Source organism: Lissotriton vulgaris, chromosome 8 (assembly GCF_964263255.1).
Source record: "Lissotriton vulgaris chromosome 8, aLisVul1.2, whole genome shotgun sequence".
NCBI classification, from domain to species: Eukaryota; Metazoa; Chordata; class Amphibia; order Caudata; family Salamandridae; genus Lissotriton; species Lissotriton vulgaris.
Window position 1 is genome coordinate 148,217,936 of NC_141696.1, and position 19,954 is coordinate 148,237,889.

At 43.7% G+C, this 19,954-nt stretch overlaps 1 protein-coding gene across 4 annotated transcripts in view; it reads left to right on the forward strand.

The window, feature by feature from the left end:
* The window catches only part of FCHSD2 (FCH and double SH3 domains 2), a 514,252-nt gene that overhangs the window by 447,372 nt on the left and 46,926 nt on the right, over window positions 1–19,954 (forward strand). For 2 of the 4 annotated variants that reach the window (XM_086933852.1, XM_086933851.1), the window contains 2 exons: window positions 2,515–2,619; window positions 11,608–11,769. In XM_086933852.1, the coding sequence (XP_086789978.1) occupies window positions 2,515–2,619; window positions 11,608–11,769 (267 nt within the window). The remainder of the gene's footprint in view (window positions 1–2,514; window positions 2,620–11,607; window positions 11,770–19,954) is intronic. The other 2 variants (XM_086933853.1, XM_086933854.1) reach the window with 1 other exon arrangement.

The following is a 19,954-nucleotide window of genomic DNA, read 5'->3' on the forward strand; positions in this document are numbered from 1 at the left end:
TAGCTGCCAGAGGGGTGATTACCGGTTAATTTGGGGTTTGCTTGTGTCTTACCTGACAGTGATTGTGGTTGCTGCTTGACCAGGGCTCTCCACCCCTCTACCCCCCCCCCTCCCTGCCCCCCCTCCTCCAGTTAACCAGTAACTCGATTTCTAACAACTCTAAATACTTGTGATATGTACACCGCTGAAATCTACCTGCTTGGTTTATATCGACAGACAAAGAGGAAGGCTGGTGATGGATTTTGAGACCTGGCTCTGAGTGTGGCCTGCAAGGACATAGTACTACACTGAAAGTCCCCAGGAGGCCCACCTCATATTAGGTGGAAAGAAAGGTGTGGCAACTGGACAATGGCCAATGGGGCTGCTCTACCAATGGATGGGAATAGGGGTCTGCGTAATGAGCCGCTGATGACACAATAGCTAGGGGTAAATGTGGCCTTTACAGAAACTGAGGCGTAGGGTGCCCTCCCCCCTCTGTCCAATATGAGGAACTTCGGGTGAAGAATAATGCCCCAGTGCTTGACATACAGAATCTACTACCCCGTTTAGGTCCCCTTCCTCCTCCACGTCTTTGACTTAAGTGGCATGTAAGCCCAAATGATCAGTTGGAAAAAAATATGCAATGTCAGTTTGTTTATTTTTTCTTTGTTTATTGTTGCTCGTGTGTATATTCCCCTTTAGTGAAAAAGGGGAACTGAGCTGAACTGCACTGCTGCAGAGCTTGCCAGTAGTCGTTTCTCCTCTGAAACGCAGTGAGCTTAATTCACACCTTGGGGGCAATAACTGCCTTTATTTACCCTCCTCTACTTATGATCCCTGGCCCTCAACTTGGGACCCTAATTGTAATGGTGGTAATTAAAACTTGTCATTGCCCACATTTCCTCAGTGTAGAACATTGGTCATTCTGCATCTGTAGTCAAATAAACAATCACATATTGATCACTTCCATAATCTAATCCACAATTAGTTCCTGATATGATTCTTTGGTCACATTCCCAATGAATTCCACAGCCTCAGCCACAATTGAATCTACATTCACATTTGAATCCACACTCAAGCACAATTAAAACAGTACTAGCATCCACAACTGATGCTACACTCGCATCCACACTTGAACCCAAATCTTGCTTCCACAATTAAATCCACTCTTGCACCCACACGCACACCCACAGTTAAACTCACACCCACAATTAAACCCACACTCGCATCCAAAATTGAATCCACATTCACGTCTACAATTGAATCATACTCTCCTCCACAACTGATTCCACACTCTCATCAACAACTGATTACTCTTTCTCATCCACAATTGAATCCACACTCTCGTCCACAATTGAATCCACACTCGCATCCACAATTGAGTCCACAACTGAATCTGCACATGCCTCTAGAATTTAATCTACACTGCACCCACGATTATACCCACCCTTGGATCCAAAATGTAACCCACATTCAGGTCTACAGTTGAATCATACTCTCCTCCCACAACTGATTTCACACTCGCGCCCACAATTGAATCCGCACTCTTGTCCACAATTGAATCCGCACTCTTGTCCACAATTGGATCCGCACTCTTGTCCACAATTGAATCCGCAGTCTTGTCCACAATTGAATCCGCAGTCTTGTCCACAATTAAATCCAAACTCTTGCCCACAATTGAATCTGCACTCTTGTCCACAATTGAATCCGCAGTCTTGTCCACAATTGAATCCGCAGTCTTGTCCACAATTGAATCCGCAGTCTTGTCCACAATTAAATCCAAACTCTTGCCCACAATTGAATCTGCACTCTTGTCCACAATTGAATCCGTACTCTTGTCCACAATTGAATCCGCAGTCTTGTCCACAATTGAATCCGCAGTCTTGTCCACAATTGAATCCGCACTCTTGTCCACAATTGAATCCGCAGTCTTGTCCACAATTGAATCCGCAGTCTTGTCCACAATTGAATCCGCACTCTTGTCCACAATTGAATCCGCAGTCTTGTCCACAATTGAATCCGCAGTCTTGTCCACAATTGAATCCGCAGTCTTGTCCACAATTAAATCCAAACTCTTGCCCACAATTGAATCCGCACTCTTGTCCACAATTAAATCCGCACTCTTGTCCACAATTGAATCCGCACTCTTGTCCACAATTGAATCCGTACTCTTATCCACACTTCCGTCAAAAATGTAATCCACAAGTGAATCTACACTTGCACCACAATTGAAGCCACACTCAAATCCCCAGTCACATCCCAATTTTTTTCCACATCTGCAGTCAAATCCTTACCCTCTGTCACTTTGCCAGTCTCATTTAAATCCACTATCACAATCATGTTTTGCATTTTGTTTAAAATATTCTCATTCCTTCTGCTAGTAGATATATAATTCTTCAGATATGAATGCAGTGCATTGTACACCACGTCCATTCATGTTGATAAAAAATACTATTGCACAGTGTGTGATTTCTTTCTTTTGGAGCCTATATATTTATTGTCTGTAAATGCAATGCTGTTTCTTTACTTTGATAGGCACTCGATGAACTAGAATGCCATGGCACTGTAGCATCGGACCAGAACCGAGCAGAGCTGGAACTGAAAATAGATGATGTCAGAGAGAGCATCCGCAAAGCTGAGGTGAGGTGCAGCCTGAGAAGGGAATTTCTCAGAGTGAGAGTGGTGCCTGTGGAAGATTTGACCATTCATAGGATGTGGAAAGGAAAGCAGGAAGGACACGGGTTTTCTTCTCCATATGTTGAGGTCATTGGAGGTGTTTTTTGCCATTGAGTCAAGTGTTGCAGAACTCATTTTAAAGCTGACAATCTCCACATTTGTTCTGCAAAGTTCTTGTGATGTTCAGAACATATTTAAAGAGTTTGGAGAGTCCCTGTGGACTAGAGTAACTGCAGAATAACTTTTTTATTTGCTTGGCTGTGGAAATAGAGCTACCACATCAACTGTTGTTCATACTGGTTGGGTCAAATAGGTAAAGGTATTTGAGAAACCGTAGTGCCTATCCTGTGTTACATCATGTAACTTACAAACAAGGCCATCGTTACTGGTGAATACGTTCAAAGCACTTTTAAATATTTGCTTTGCCACTGTATGTCCCTCTTGAGCATTTATATCCTCAGTTTACATTGTAAACAAACTTACATGACTCCGTCTCCTCACAAGTTTGCTACATATCCTGATAGTACGTATCATGACTTTGGGGCTAGGTTCTTAATTTATAAACACCACTAAGCAAATCAAATAAATTCACTTTTATAAAGGTTGTGTTTTAGGCAGTATTCAGATCCATCAGAAGCACTTCAGCGGTTTACTACCATGGATGAATAAGTTTCTTAACTTTGGTAAATATGTTTCTGGTGGAAATGCTATCTACCTGTAGATTCACCACCTCACGAATCTCCCTTGGGAGCCAGTAGAGGTCTGGAAAAAATGTAATGACCCCTACACCAGCAGCAGGTGGCGTTATGGCTCCAACTCCCCACTGGTGCCTCCTTAGACATGACATTATGGATCTGTTAATGGCACAGGCCCAGCTCTCTGATATCAGTTCCAATCCTTTTTTCCAAGTGTTCAGGGGAAAAGACGAGATTGACGAAAGCAACAGAAGTGCTGTGCAGAAAAAATTGTTTTGAAATTATATTGACAATATACCAACTCAGAAAGGGGAGACTGGGTAGGTCATCGAGGAATCTGAAAGCAGATAGTGTTCCACAGTAATATCAATACCCTGGGTAAGTAACCTTTTCTTTTGATAGATACTTCTACCTGCAAATTCCTCACCCCTGGAATCAATAACAAAGCAATACACCACAGGGAGTAGGGTCTGAGGAAAAAACTCTTACAGGGGAAATGCCATAGAGACCTAAGTTGTCACTGTTCTGCAGAGAGAGTCACGTCTTGCCAGGAGCACTCACTAACAGTTCAACGCATGCACCGACTAAGACATTTCTTGAGAGCATGTAAGAAACAGCCTTGCTCTGGCAAAGTTGGCAATGCATCCCAAAACAAAACGCTCAAGATATGTAAACATATCAGTACCTGCCACATTATTATAATGTACTATACATATATACATACTTACATAGGTCCAGCATATCCAGTAGGGACTGACCTGACAAGACATTGCTGAATTTAACAATTTCACTCTCAAAGTCAGACAGAAACGAGTAGTCCAGCACTTCTTCTATCCCCTTTTGATCAATCAACCAATCATAGCATTTGTTAAAGCGGCCCTACATACCCGTGAGGGTCTCGGGAGGGGGAGGGGGGGTTTCAGATTTTCAGAAGTCTCCTGAAGGTCAGAAGGTCTTCAGTCTGCCGTAGGCGGATGGGGAGGGTGTTCCATGTCTTGGTGGCGACGTGGGAGAATGATCTGCCGCCGGCGGTCACTCTTCGGATGCCAGGGACGGTGGCAAGTGTGCGGTCTGTGGCGAGTGCGCGGTCTGTGGAGCGGAGCTGGCAGGTGGGGGTGTAGAGGCTGAGTCGGCTGTTGAGGTACGCTGGTCCGGTGTTGTGGAGTGCCTTGTGTGCATGGGTGAGGAGTTTGAAGGTTATCCTCTTATTGACAGGGAGCCAGTACAGGTCTCTCAGGAGGTATGTGATGTGATGTGGCTGCTGCGAGGGATGTCGAGGATCAGTTGTGCGGAGGCTTTCTGGATGCGTTGGAGCCGTTTCAGGAGATTGGCCGGGTCTCCTACGTAGAGTGCGTTTCCGTAGTCCAATCTATTGCTGACGATGGCCTGGGTGACCGTTCTTCTCGTTTCGGTCGGGATCCACCTGAAGATACTGCGAAGCATGCAGAGGGTGTTTCATAGGGTACAAAAAGCGGAATGTGGTCAAAGAAGTAGAAGAAAGGCCTATGTAGGAACATTAATATGTCAGCAGAAGATACGAAGGCGCAACCCCAACCAAACCCATATACCTAAAAATGTAAACACAAAATAGAACAGGCATAAGGCAACTGTTTATAGCTAGAGCCACACACCTATCAGACCCTGGACTAAACCAATCTTTAGTCAATAACAAGCATTTACAATGCAATGGTTTCGCCTTTGGAAAAGTTAGAGCTATTAGCATTGCTCATGACATTTCTTTTTTTTTTTTTTACTTATAAATAAATGGCATTGTTATTTACATTGCAATAGGTCTCACATTTGTTGGAGTTGGAGCTACTGGCATTGTAAATGGCAATGTTTTTTATTCATGCTTTTTTGTTTGCAGTGGAGTGATTTTTTTTTTAAAGTGCACACTATACCATATTATAAGCTTTTATAGCAACTATACAGTAAAGCTATAGCTATTTTAACGTAAAAGGGTGTAAATGGATGAATACAAATACAAAAAAGAATCATAAACTGTATGGTGGAATGTATAGCAGGTGACAGAGACTACCGATCACAACATACGTACTTGAAGTGATTGTGGGTACCATATGTAACGAGATGCATCCATAAGATTTGAACACTTTTAAGAGGCACAGTCAAGTATTTTGGAATAACGACAAAGAGAAGAGCAGCAGTTCAAGCGATATAGAAATAAAGAAGAAAGAAGAAACTGTGTAGAAAATAAGAAAGAAATATCTTAATCTCGCATATATTAGCATCAGCCCTAATAAATCATCCAAGCTCCCTCTTCATTGATCTGGCCTGTTGAATTTGGGACTTTTAAGCTGCAGGGAGTGCCACTGTCCTGGGAAAAAGTGGCTTTGGTACTTGATGTTAGGCTGGAACATATTGAACAGGAGAGCAGCAATAAGAGAAACCACAGGAAAGCACATGCAGCAGGTATTATCCACGACCAATGCAATACAAAGAGGAATCAAATGCTTTCTTAAAAAGAACCCGGAGCTCACCCTTTACATGACGTCTACCTCGTGTGTATCGTTAAGAAGAGATGCTAACAACAATATGATGTTTGGATAGTCAAGTCCAAGGATGACTAGCCTCCACCAGGGCTTTATAATTTAGGCTCTATGTGATCGCCCTCCTCAAACTATTAATGGGTCTGCATCCTATGGAAAAGTGTCTTTGCAATTGCTTACTGTATACAGGTCTCAGCAAGAGGAAGACACAAGCATACCCTTCATGCTCAAAGTCTGCCTTGGGGCCAGCAATGATGAAAACTATGCGTTTAATCCCATGGCACCTGGTCATCAGGAGGTTCGGGCTCTCTCTCTCAAGCAGCAGCACATTTTGTTAGTTCTTCTTATTGTCCGGGCATCTGATGTATATGTTGCACTTTATAAAATCACTAACATAAGAGAAATGATCATGAGTTCTTGAGTTCTATGTAAATGTTAGGGCCTTGTCATATTCCTACAATATGGCCTGCAGGATGACTGTGCAAATGTTAAAGAGTTGAAAAGAAAAAACTTTTGACGCCTACAGCTGTGTCATTTGGTAGACATGTGTGCCATAACAATTGCAAGCGCACCCTTACAAATTACATAGGCTTTTTTTTGTTACACACCGAGTTGGCTCAGTAACTACAAAAAAAATGCAAGGGTTGAGAGCAGAAGCAAAACAGAGAACGGGGGATACGGGCGGAGAAGGAAAATGAAGGATGCGGACAGGGGGTAGCAACATGGGTGAAGGAAAGACAAGCAATTGAGGGGCAGAGAAGGACACGGCAAGTCAAAGCAGCACAAGTGAACACAAAACGACGAGACAAAGCAACATGGAGACAGGGAGAAAGCAACACAGGTGAAGGAAAGAATACAAGAGAGGCAAAGAAGCACATGGCGAGGCAGATCACTGATCTGTGGATCAAATGTTGGTCCGCATGACGTAGCCAAAAGCCAAAAATTCTCGGGAACGCCCCCGAATCTGGTCCGGCCATGACGGACGCCTCTCTGTTCCAATGGCTAGCCTCCATTTATGGAGCTAGCCAATCGAACAGAGGGCGGGATTGCCGAGCAACATACTGTAATCATCAGATTTCTCCTGCGCAAAAGCTGCTTGCGCAGCTTTGCAGTCGAAACCTAGCCTCTCTGTTCCAATGGCTAGCCTCCATTTATGGAGCTAGCCAATCGAACAGAGGGCGGGATTGCCGAGCAACATACTGTAATCATCAGATCTCTCCTGCGCAAAAGCTGCTTGCGCAGTTTTGCAGTCGAAACCTAAAAAGCAGGTGCATGCAGGATTGTTTGATAAACTGTACTCAAGCTCTACATAGTTTGAAGCAGGCCTTAGGTACCAAACCACGAAATACAGCACATACCCAAGATTTAAGTTTGAATTATTAGCTAGTTATCAAGGCCAGAAGAAGAGAACTCCAAGCTGAAGCATGGGATAAACTTAGCCTAGCAGCAGTTACCAATAATAGCAAATTGTTTTGGGAGACAATAAATTGTCCCTTTTTAAAGGATGCCTGTGTACCAGAATTGCCACTTTGGTAAAAATCTGCACGACATGTAAATCATTTACATATGGTACCTTATTGCGACATGTGCACATCATGCAATTTATATAGCTAGCACTTGGCACTTTTATGCGATTTTGCACGAATACATTTTGTTTAGGTTGTACATAAAGTTACCCATGATGAATGTATTGAGGGCTGTTAACCATAGTTTTGTACTTTAATGATTGCTTATACGGTTGTTATTGACAAACCGAATAAAGCTTTTGAAACGAAATGACATGAATAAAGTGCTGATTCCATTCCCTCCATTAAACATTTTCCGTGCTTGCACTAGGAGGATGCCTTCATTTATTTGACGCGCTTCTGCCTGCGGTGCAGTAGTAGACACGTGTCTGCCATGCATAGCCGGAGGGAGTCTGGCCCCGAGGCTGAAGCATCCCCTCCTGCGGGTAAGGTGAGCGACTCCAACCCTCCCTGTGATCCCTGTTAAGGGGAGGCTGAGACCGGACAGCCAGCGCTGCCCCTTCGAAGCCAGGTTCTAGTCCCGGTGTGGGCTCGGCATCCCAACCTCCCTCCCCCCCCCCCAATAAAAATTGACTGATACTCTGTGTGACGTCGCTGCTGCTCATTTGCAGCGCTACGATGCCTGCGGGACGAGTGGGCGCTGTATAAAGCTTCAACAAATAATAATAAAGTCAGTCTCATGCACAGAGCGGAGCATCGCCCCGGCAACAGTCCGCTGCAGACTCACCGCTGGCGGCTGCAGGACAGGCGAGGAGCCGGGCTGAGAGCAGGAGGAGGTAGGCTGCAGGGAGCATGGTGCGCCGAGGAGCAGCGCCTTGAAGCGACAGGTGCAGCGCCTCAGAGCGACGCCTCGCACTGCACACTGTCTCCACGCTGACTCCAGATGCCGGTCGGGGCACGTGACCTGACACCCTGAGGCGGTCCTGTCGAGGCCAGGCAACCTTAACCAATCATCAGCGATGAGAGCGGGGCCACGCCTCTGTGCTTTGCCTGGCCTAAGGCGTGGATTACAAGGTCTCCCTATCACAGCAGACTGCTTTCCGGGAAGGATTGGGGAGGGGTGGTTTGCGTTGAAAGCATCCCCCGCGAGGAGCTGAAAAACAGGGCGGTCTCAGCAGTGCTCTACATGCTCTCTCCTACTGAGCGCACGCCCCCCCCCCCCTCCCCTGCGAAAGGTGCGTATCAGGGCCTCAGTGAGACGAACTGAGAGAGACAGTGACAGAAGACAGAACAAGCACCTACGAGGACAGTGGGGGGCGGGAGAGGAACGGACGGCGGGAGGGGGCGGGAGAGGACACAGGGGGCGGGAGGGGGGCGGGAAAGGACACGAGAGGAACGGACGGCGGGAGGGGGCGGGAGAGGACACAGGGGGCGGGAGGGGGGCGGGAAAGGACACGAGAGGAACGGACGGCGGGAGGGGGCGGGAGAGGACACAGGGGGCGGGAGGGGGGCGGGAAAGGACACGAGAGGAACTGACGGCGGGAGGGAGGCGGGAAACGTGGGGACGGCGGGAGGAGGGACACAAGGCAGGACAGCAGCAAGCACGGCCCGGCCGGACCAGACTCGGGGGCGTTCCCGGCGTCGCGTGACGTCGGCAAAAGCCAAAGAATCTCGGGAACGCCCCCGTGTCTGGTCCGGCATTGACGGACGCCTCTCTGTTCCAATGGCTAGCCTCCATTTATGGAGCTAGCCAATGAAGCAGAGAGGCGTGTTCAAGTCACCCATACTAGAAACTACAGATTTCTCTGGAGGAGGAGCCTAACGGCTCCGCCCCCCAGCGAAACCTAAAAATGGAGGACAAGAAAGCATAAAAGGCAATGGTAAAGTTGCAAACCACCCTTTTTCAGTTTGACTTGCTGGAGCAGACACATGCCCCCTGTTACAAGCACTGCTTGCCATCTGAGATTAAGAAAAAGGAGGCAGAAACATTGTAGGCGAGATCGCTCAAATGGGCAAATTTGTTAAGACCCAGAAATGGAACAGAAGAGCCAGACTATTAACGACGCCATCAAAAAGCCAAGCTACCCCAGAGGTAGCCCACTGGAGTAAAGAATGGACCTTCACTGTAGACAGGGTTTTAAAGTTTTCATTGTCTCTCTGGGAAGTGGGTCCAATTTTTAACTTTTTTATGGGAAGCCTCACTCTCCACTCCACTCTAGCGAAGCCAACCTCTTTGTGGTCCCCAGAGCAAAATTTAAAAGCAGAGGAGACTACCAATTTTCTGTCACTAGCCCCCGTTAAACTGCTTTTCTTTGGACATTACCATACTTTATTTTCTCTAGCACATTATTAAAAAATTCTGCCTATTTTGAGTCACCAGCACTTCAGATGGACATGTTTTTGCAAGCGTTGTGCACCATACACTGCCTCGCCATCTACTCAGCACAGGAAATGCGATCAATGTACACTTGTATGTTTGTTTCAAGTTTTGACTCTATGGCGATCTAGGTAAGGCGCCTGCGTTCCTCCTGCACACAACTATTGCTTACCTTTAGGAGGTCTAGCAGCAATTAAGATATACAGTGTCTGGTAAATAAACGTATAGCGATCTCACTACCTGGCCTAGAACATGCCATTATGAAAATTGCTTTGCATACTGGCCTGCTTTTTTTCCCCATTTACTTAGATCTCATTCCCTATCAACCCAAAATTTAAAATGTCCATTTGTCTGTTGGGGCTAAACCAACATTTGAAGATGAACAGATGCATCAGGTGCTCAGGCTAGTAGTGACTATAACTGGTCCCTAAAAATGGCCATTTTGTTTACTATTTTTTCTACATTCATTTTTTTTTTAAATCACATGATTAAACTTGAGATAATTAACTGGTCTAATGTTGCCATGTCTTATCAGTAACTTTAACAATGTTCTTGTCCCATAGTCATAATTAATGTCATAGGTTTATCCTAATTGTAAGTACTGTCAGATTTGGACTTTTAGCTGAGATGACCTAACAAAAAAAGACATTTGAAAAAAAGCTGAAATCATGAAGAAAAGTTTTGCGATTTGCAGGGATCGTCTTATCTTTTCCAAAGATCAGTTTAATTAAGAACAGACACATGATACCCAGCCCCTGAAGCGTGGTTAATGCAGGTCCAAAGAGGACGCTCTTCAGGGTTGGTTGAATCTCTGCCCTTTCCCACAGCAAATTGTGTAAATCCTGTCCCACAGTCCTTCCCTTCATAAAAAGCAAAAGGCACTTGTTCCCATAAATTTCGCCAAAGCGCACAATGTGTCAACCATGATTAGACCTTGACATTCAGAAAGTTTGAATAAACGTGCCAGTGTTTGAACCATTCACTGTAAATTTCTCCCAGATGAAGCACAGATATACCAATTAATTGCTGAAGATTATCCTAGAAACAAAATCATGTAAAACATTGACAAAGATTTTACAACAACTTCTTACAGAGCCCTCTTAGAGCATGGAAAACTGCTGTTTTGCCCTTAATCCCTGTATATTGTGAAGGGAGATAAATATTTGAGGGATTAATGGGATATTTAAATTGCAATCCATTGTATTGAAATATACATGCAACAGCACTTATTTCCTGAGTAGATATGTTATTTCATTTAAAGAATAGATACCCTATATGTATACTTTACCATATTCCCTACTCCTAAATGGAGTCCGCCAATAGTTTGAGAAGTCAATATCCATTTAAGATTGGATTTTATTCTATGTTTTGGCAGTTAAGTGGCTAAACATACAAATACAGGAAAGAGTCTTCCCAACACTATCTTCCATTCTAGGCACTCACTTAATGATGAGGCTGAGATGATTTAGCCTCTTGGGGCATGGTGGGTCTTCATACTCTGAAATCAAGTAAACATACACTGGGAACCAACCTTGCAAGAATTTCTCCGATGTACAGTCAATGGAATGTATACTTTTTTCCATTGCTGATAACCACTATAATCTGCACACCAGATTCCGAGAGGCAACAGTTCCACAATGCCCTATGGAGCTGCAGTTATATGTTTTACTGCGAGCTTTCTTCCATGAGAAGTTGTAACTTACAACTGAGATTTGAGGAATAAATAATGCGTAGTCACAAGAAGATCTTTGCGAACAGGCCGTATCATTTTGTTTTGCAAGAACTGAGACTATTTTTTCCCATTCTATTTTATGTTAGTAATGTCTGCAAGCATGCAAAAATTGTTATACTAGAAACCCGGAGCAAGTGAAGAAGTCTGCTCATTTCCCTTTTTTCCCTCTTCGCAGATCATTAAATTAAAAGCAGAGGCTCGACTGGACCTTCTACGGCAGATTGGCGTCTCCGTGGACACCTGGGTAAAGAGCGCAATGAATCAGGTGATGGAAGAACTGGAAAATGAGCGCTGGGCAAGCCTTCCTACAGTGATGAATAATGGCTCGGCACACTTGGTATAGTCTCCCTGTTTGTAGAGTAACTAAAGCATGTATCCCGATTAATTGGGAAAATTATGATTCACTTATTTTTCATCTGTCCTTAGGTCTCGGCTCAACAAACCACTTGTGGACCATACCAAACCATACAGTGGGCTTGAAGCCAGTCCATTTCTTGCTATTGCCTCTATTATCACTCTAATTTGCTTGCGTCTTTTTCAGTCGCTTACCTGCCTTTTTTTGCTTGTTTTCTCAGAAGCACAGCTTCTTTACCACTGTTTTTGGTTGGATGACTTGTATCCTTCCACTGCTCACATTCATGGAACTACTTTTTTTTATTTCATTCAGCACTCTGAGAGTGTGTGAGCGTGGTTTGGTTTTTTTTGCTCCCTCCCTCATGCGCTATTGCCCCCCCAAATACTGATCCCGGGCTCTGTATTGCTCCCTTGTCACTCCACCCCCTGCTCGTCCATTGCTTTTATTACTTGACCTTGCCCTCTTGTGCTGCTTCACATATCCTGTCCATTGCTTCACTCTCCTTGGCTTTTTTACATTTTTATTTATCTCCTTCCCCATGACCCACCGCTTCAAACTTGTCCATTGCCCTCCTCCTCCTACCCCCCATTGCCTCCCTTCCACTTCAGTGTTTTTGGAGGGCACAGCAAGCGTAAAGATTCATTTCATCCAGATAGCGTCTGCCATCTTTGAATGGTAAATTTAAAAAAAGATAATTAATATGGTGCCCGCTTCATTCTGTGGATGTGCGCATGCATGGTGACACATGTGCTGATACCTCATTGATCATGCAGACGTAATTACACCTTTATTTGGAGGGGGTGTTCTCATTTTTCCAGTTAGTCATCGGCAAAGTCAACATTTCAAAAAGCTAGACCGATTTGTTTTGCCAGTGCATGTTTTCTTAGACAGTAACCTTATTAATATTTTACTTTTGAACTCCCATTGACTAACCAGTGTTGGATATCTTCAGTAAAAATGATTGTCCCTTAGATCAGACCGCACAAAATATGGGGCCATCCTATCGGTTTTGCTGGCTAGATTTTGTATGGGAGCAGTGTTTAGTTTTTATTTAGATATCATTTTTACAAATCTATTCTTATTGTACATGTAGGTATCTCAAAACATATTCTCAGCGTGATTAAATCCTCGATGCGTTTGTATTTGAATATACCTTCCATCTTATTTTCCCTCTCTTGGTGGCTAAAGACTTATGTCAGTTTAGATTATTTTCTTCCCTTTGGTTCATTTCTCTCTTTGTTATGCTTTTCCCTGCACACCAACTGATTTTCTTATTCTTAGTTCACCTACAATATCGCGTCCATGGTTGTCATGTTTTCGTACATTGTTTTTAAGCAACCACTTCTCTCGGGTACAAGCTTTTCATATGACATTCTCCATTTTATTTGATTCATTTCAGTATGTCTGATACATTTACTTTTTCCTATTCACATGCAGTGTCCCTCCTTACAGTTGCCAAACAATATTCAACTATACCGAGGCTCTGGTAGCGTTCCGCTAGATACCTAATAATGCTCTCTACCTTAGCACCACCGTGTCCCTTTCCAATGTTGCTGATAAATCTGCCATTACTGTCTCCCAAAGTGTCTGAATCAGAGCACATGTCCAATGTGTTGTGTCTAGTTTGTGTTTAATTCGTTCTATGTTATACTTTAAGTTCAAATAGTCAAGAGGTGCCTGTATGGTCACCTTCCTTTGATACTTTAGAGCTTTCCTACCAATCACCATCTTACTCAACCATAGAGACATGTATCTTAAGAAAAGAATACTCTATGCATTAAGACAAGGTGCACCATTTCATCTTGCCCACAATTTTTGCAAGTTAGTTATGTCTCTGTTTTGTAGAGTGATGTCCTGTGTGCACTGAAGGTTGCCAGATACTTCTACACTTGGTTGATTTGCCAAACTTGTAGTATTGTGCTGCTCAACAATTGAACTGAATAACACTTCTAGTAAATCTGCCACTAACTGAGAGCACAGCTCATGAAGGAGTTACCAACAACATTGAAAACAGAGACATCTGTCTGTCAGGGAAATATTTTATCGAGAAAATTGGCAAACAAAACTTCTTGAAAAGCAAGTTTTCCAAGAAAGATAAGAAGTTGTGATCTATAGAGAAGTAGCTACAGACATTAACCAAACATCTAGGAGGGAGAGAGAGAGAGAGAGAGAACAAAAGGCCAGATCAGCTTATCACTGGTTGCAAATTGCGACCAGTGCATTATTTTGTAAACCAACCTGTGGACTAATAAATTGGAACTTAAAAATCTGAATCGGAGTGAGCCAGAATCCGACCCACCTCATTCATTTTAATGAGGTAGGTTGCAAATTGTGACCTGCGACGATCCGCAGCCATCCCGGGGATGGTGGCCTTCTGGGATCAGCAGACCACAATGTCTGCAATTGTTTTTAAATAAAGTAATTGTTTTTCTTTTTCAAACACATTATGGAAAACGGGATGCGTAAAAAAGGTTTCACTCTTTTTTTCTTAAGAGTATATGTACTTCTAAAAATGTTTCGGGCCATTCACAAAAGGAGAGGGGTCCCTTGACGAACCCTTCTGGTTTGCGAATAGGTTACCACTACCTTTCAGTATTCTGTCGAATATTAACTTTTTGTGACCCGATTTCTGTTGCAGAACATTATTACACACCATGAGGACTAGATATTTGGAAGGATGCCCTAAGCTCATCCCTTCCAAATACAGATTTGGTATAGTTTCCCAAGCTCTTTTAGTGATTGGGTCCTATCATACAGCCTGCAGAAACACGTGCAACTATAGTGACTAGAAGGGGTCCACCACGTTTCCATTGCTGGACTTTGTTCTACATATCAGTGCATTCTGGGAGTTGTAGTCTTGGTTCATTTTAACTGAGCCAATTGGTCTAACACACTTGATTACAGTGATGTGTAAAAGCAAAGGCCAGGAATGGAAAAGTGGTGCCCCAGGGATGAGGAGTCATCTGGTCGTCTGCATGTGACTGCGAGCAGAGCACACATCCTTGTGTCAGGATATCCGCAGGCCGGGCGAGTCTCCTGCATCCTGTGAGGATATCGATTTTGCTGACTCGATTCCTGCATTGATAGCCAGTCACTTGTCGTTCCTGGTCTCAGCGGGGTACTGCCCAGTGCCAGGTCAGCGCTGAGACCGTCACTGTGCCAGGAACTGACATAGGACAACGACTGCATCGCTGCAGGTATCATTTGTGCATTTTCAGTTTTTTAAAGTACATGCATTTAGAAAATGTTGCATATTTTAAATTACTCATGTTCTTTTCTGGGGTTAACTACTGCCTTCAGTGAGAGCGCCTGAGTTCAGTGAGAGCACCAAGTAGGACCATCTATTTTCACCATGCACTTGTGACATTCTGGCAGCGTGGGGTCGATGGAAGATGCTGTTTGTAGCTTCATGCCTCACCTGCTGTAAGGCATTAACAGATGTTAATTTCTCTTTTTTTATCTATTAAGTTTAAGAAAGCGTTATTGAAATAATTTAATCAAAAGGTACATCTTAACAAAGTATGTCCAGTGACTGGGAATAAAGATAGTAATGACGTAGTAATGCTGAAAAAGATGCTACAGTTAGAGCATAGACAAATATTAAAATACTGCATTATAAAGACTATAGACCAATAAAGAAAAACTTATTTAAACAGTACCATCATAATAGGGAATTTTATGTTTTATAATGAAAGGGAAGAGAAATGAAAAGAAATGCAGAGGGGAAGAGAAGATAACGAAAGAAGTAATAAATGGAATAATACAAATAACCAGGTTTACAGAGGGCAGTATTGTGAATCAAAAGAATTGTACATGAGGATAACCACAATTAATGACATTCGACTGTTATAAACAATAATGATAAGATCAAGGTAGCTGAAAAAAATAATTACTATCCTGAATCCGTACGATGTTGCTATGTGCCTTCATGTTGGGCTCATAATTGTAATGGGACAATTACCAGCGGTTACTGCTTTCATTATTCCGGAAGAGCTTAATCTAAGCATGGGGCACTAAAGTTTACCTTGCAAAGGTTAATTTTTCTAAACTGTGTGGAACTTTATACATTTTGGAATTTTTTTTAAAAAGGGGGAGGGGGAAACAGGCATTGAAGGGCAACCGCCGATGCTCGAGATTTCGCTTGCCTTCTTGGATTTGCGATGTTTTTACAAATAACTTATTGATTTAAAAGCACCTGCTACAAAATTCTTTGGGGGTCTAGCAGTTTTCATGCAACAGTACAAATGTAAATATAACTCTGGTCATTAATGTTCCTGCTGGCGAGAGAGAGATCAGGGTTTTGTCTGGAGGAAGTTTATAAAGTAGTGCAGAGGGTTAATATGCCTGCTTCAAAGTACGTGTACCAAACAAATCTGCATTATATGTGGATAGCTCAGTCGGTTACTGCTTTGGTCACAGAGATCTTTTTGTTACTTGCAGTTCATAAGTTACAATCCTAACATAGCAAGTTGACCTATGAACTGTTATCAAAGAGCTGCATGCACACTGCCTGGTATAGGTTAGAACATTGTTTTCCCCCAATCTTTCATTATGCTCATGTTCTTATCAGTAAAGCCAACCCAAACCACTGTGGTACATTTGAAATTTTGAGTTTGGGTCTCTCCAGACCAAACATTTTTAAAATGTGTGCCTACTAATATGGATGACGTATGTTTCTTATATCTTGTAATAATAATTATTGCCTGATGTAACATTTCCTATAGACTCATTTACACACCTATGATTCATTGTTTCTGCAAAATGCATGTGGGGTGTAAAGTGCTCTTACTCCCACACTGGTATGAGAAAAGCTATAAATGCATGTGAGAGAGGGGCTATCTAGAGATGATGGGTATAGATGGAGGGTGGTAGTGAAGAAATCCGTGGAGAAGGAGGTCATTGTGGGGGCGCCAAAAAAGACAGGGCGCCAGCAGAGTTAAAGCCGGCGCTGCTCGAGGGTACCTTGTTGCTTCTATTCATCGTAGAGTTAAGCGGTTCCTTAGTGCAGTTGACGCATTAACCCACCGAGCTACAGGTAGGGTGAGCGCTTGGGCTCTGCAGCGGAGCAGTCGGTCATTTCCGATGGAACATTTTGCACAACACTGTTCAAATGCGGGAATCTTTGTATAGCAGTGACTGCCCCCGCAGGCAGCCCAGTGAACCTGTTAATTGCGGAGTAGAGCAGACACTTTCTCTCACACGCTCGCATTCTCACGCGCACAGACACATGTTATGTCCTTAGACGTGGCACGCTCTGCCAGGTCTGCTAAGGAAGCGAGGAACGCCGGGATTCTTTCACACGTTAACAGAGCGCAGACTTCATTTTTCAGACCTGCAAAGAATTCTCAGAATAGACCTTGAGAGAAACAGTTAAGTCGTGATATTGCATTGGCCGTGTAGCCCCAGGAAGCAGAGGGGGTGTCACTTCCGGGGAGCTCGTGCTTCGTACATTCAACGGTCATATTGTAAAATGTTCCCCACTGACCGTGTAGAAGCACTGCTGGGTGTCACGGGTGAGTCCTGCATTGATAAAACAGTAAAAAATATGTGAGGGCATTTTTCAGTGACTCTGCCCACTGTAAGTACTACAGTGTGCAGGCAAGTGAAAACAGCACAGCAGCAGCTTCTGTGACCCAAGTGCATGCTTGCTAAGGTTCTCTGTTAATACATCAATTGTCACTACATACCATCCTCTGCATTATCTGTGCTGGCAGTGGAAATTGGGGGGGGCGATTTTTTTTCTCTTAAATGTATTATATACAGAAAGCTCATTAATATTTTTTTTCAGAACGCAAAATGCAAGACAGACCAATTTGTTACCCTAATTTCAATTAAATGTCTATTAGCCTGTTTTACATAATTTCCCTTTGACAATGTAGCTGTCGGGTAGTGTAATGCCAGCTGATGGGGTATGGGTATGGCTTTAAAAGACAGTACAGCAGTATAAAGGAGTTAACATTGGTGCTTAACCGGCACAAGGAACACATCTCCGGTTCATGGATAGGTGCATAAGGTGCTCCACTTTTCTTATCGTGGAGAAGTGTGGCTCAGGGGTCAGAGGAGGCAGACCCGGAAGCTGAGATCGGCCCTGGACCAGGGTTCAATTCCCCGCCTCGGCGGTTCTTGGGCTACAAAATTCCACGGACTCGATAATTCTCGCTCCGGTTTCTTCTCGACTCGGGGGTTCACACTCTGCGACTCTGGGCAATAGCTTGCATAATCTTCACAACGGCCCCTCGTGGCGGGATGCCTGGCTTTCACCTTGTGGATACCCTGCCGGGGTTATCTCACAGGGGAATACCAGGACGGGTTCCCTGAGCAAGCGCTTAGATACCGACCTCGGTCAGTGATTTGCGCATATAAATACATGTACATTTACATTTATCAAAAATTGTTAACCCATTACTGCGCACTCAACCAGGCTCGTACATAATATCAGCCTCCGTGTCTTTAATAAAATCATGATTTCTACCCACCCTAGCTATGGAAAATCTGAATTATCTTTTTTTTTTAAAAAGACTTTTGCTCTCCGGAGCAAATAACTATCTAGCCTAACATAAAGGCAACTTTTCACCTGTAGATAAACCTCCTCTTCCTGCTAATGCTTGTTTGTAAAGCTCATCGTTCACCCACTGGGGTATCATGGCGCGAAAAATAGGTCAAAACAAGTTTGTATCGTAGCTGTCTTTTGCCAAGATTTAAGTACAGAGAAAAGGCCAGGTCTTGAGTCTCCTGCTAAATCTCTAGAGGTCTGGTTCATCTTAGAGTACATCCGGGGGGAAGTCTAGCTTTGCCCGCTATAACCGAAAAGACCTGACTTGCATCGAAACTTAGGAATTGTGGACTCGGATGAAAAGCTAATCTCAGAGAGTACGGATAGGAAAGTACAAAGTAAAACAAGACCCATGGGGCGAACTATTGGGTGAATAAATCACCTTGTAAAAAAGGCAAAGGGATTCAAACATAATTCACTCTTTTGCAGGCCGGCAGTGCAATTGTACATAAACCGGAGAGATGTGAAAGCTGGGTTGGACACTACTAGCTAACCTTGCTGCGAAATTTTGAACCAGTTAGAGGGTACTTGACAAGGAATGCATGTAACCCTGAATAATAGTTACTGTAGTCCAGGCAGAACCATTGCCCTCCCACCCCCAGCTTTACATCCTGATGTAGAGCATTGTTTTCCTTCGATCCAGGTCAAAGATCGATTAGATCAAATGAGAATATTCCTTCAAAACAATAACTTTTTATAAAACACATCAAATTACACTTTGGCCAGGGCTTTAAGTGGGCCGGGTCTCAAGGGGTCTGAGCACCGGCAGTTTTTTCAGGGGGCCTCGAAACGGGTCTCTATCGGGCTCTGTTTTGAGCCCTGACTCAGGCAGCCCGTTTTTTTTCCCTGGACTGCAATGACCGTTGTTTGCTGTCACTGCAGTCCGGGAAAAAGTGCCATGGCTCAAAACAAAGCCGGATAGAGACCCGTTTCGAGACAGCACCAGGCACATGGATGTACACTGCTCACTTCTCAGTAGTAGAGAAGTTACAGCATGACGTCATGCCAGGTGAGTGTTGTAGAGGAAGGGAAATCCTTTAAGAGTCATTTTCTTTCTGGATTTCCCTTCTCTTTCTGAAACTCAGGAGCAGCAACATTGTGGTGGTGTCACCAGGGCTTTAAGTGGAAGCTTTGTCATTATTATATACAAGTTATAGTTGCAGCTTATTTATCTTCTGCAAGTAATAACCATTGACAAAGCCAATATTACTTACTTATTGTAGGTATGATGTTACTTGTATCAAATATCTGGATGCAATGACGGAAACAGCAAAATACAAATCGGGCGGCACACTATGCTAAGCACAGATTTTTGCGTAAGTGATTTAAAGCCACACCCCTAATTACACTGGCCACGCCCCTTTGAGGGACCCCCCAGTTTTTTCATCGCACTTAAAGCCCTGACTTTGGCCATTTGTAAGCTTTTTAAATACCAGGTGTTGCTATTGCCCAAAGTGTGTTCCTTTATCATCCCTAGAAGGTTGAAAGTCTGAGCTGGCCTTGCTGAGGTCCTAACTCGTGACCCTTAGATCATTGTAAATGTCACTGTCAAGTGCTTACACACCGAACCATCTTGGTGGGAATAGAGCGAGAGCCTAACAAATTATCAATAAT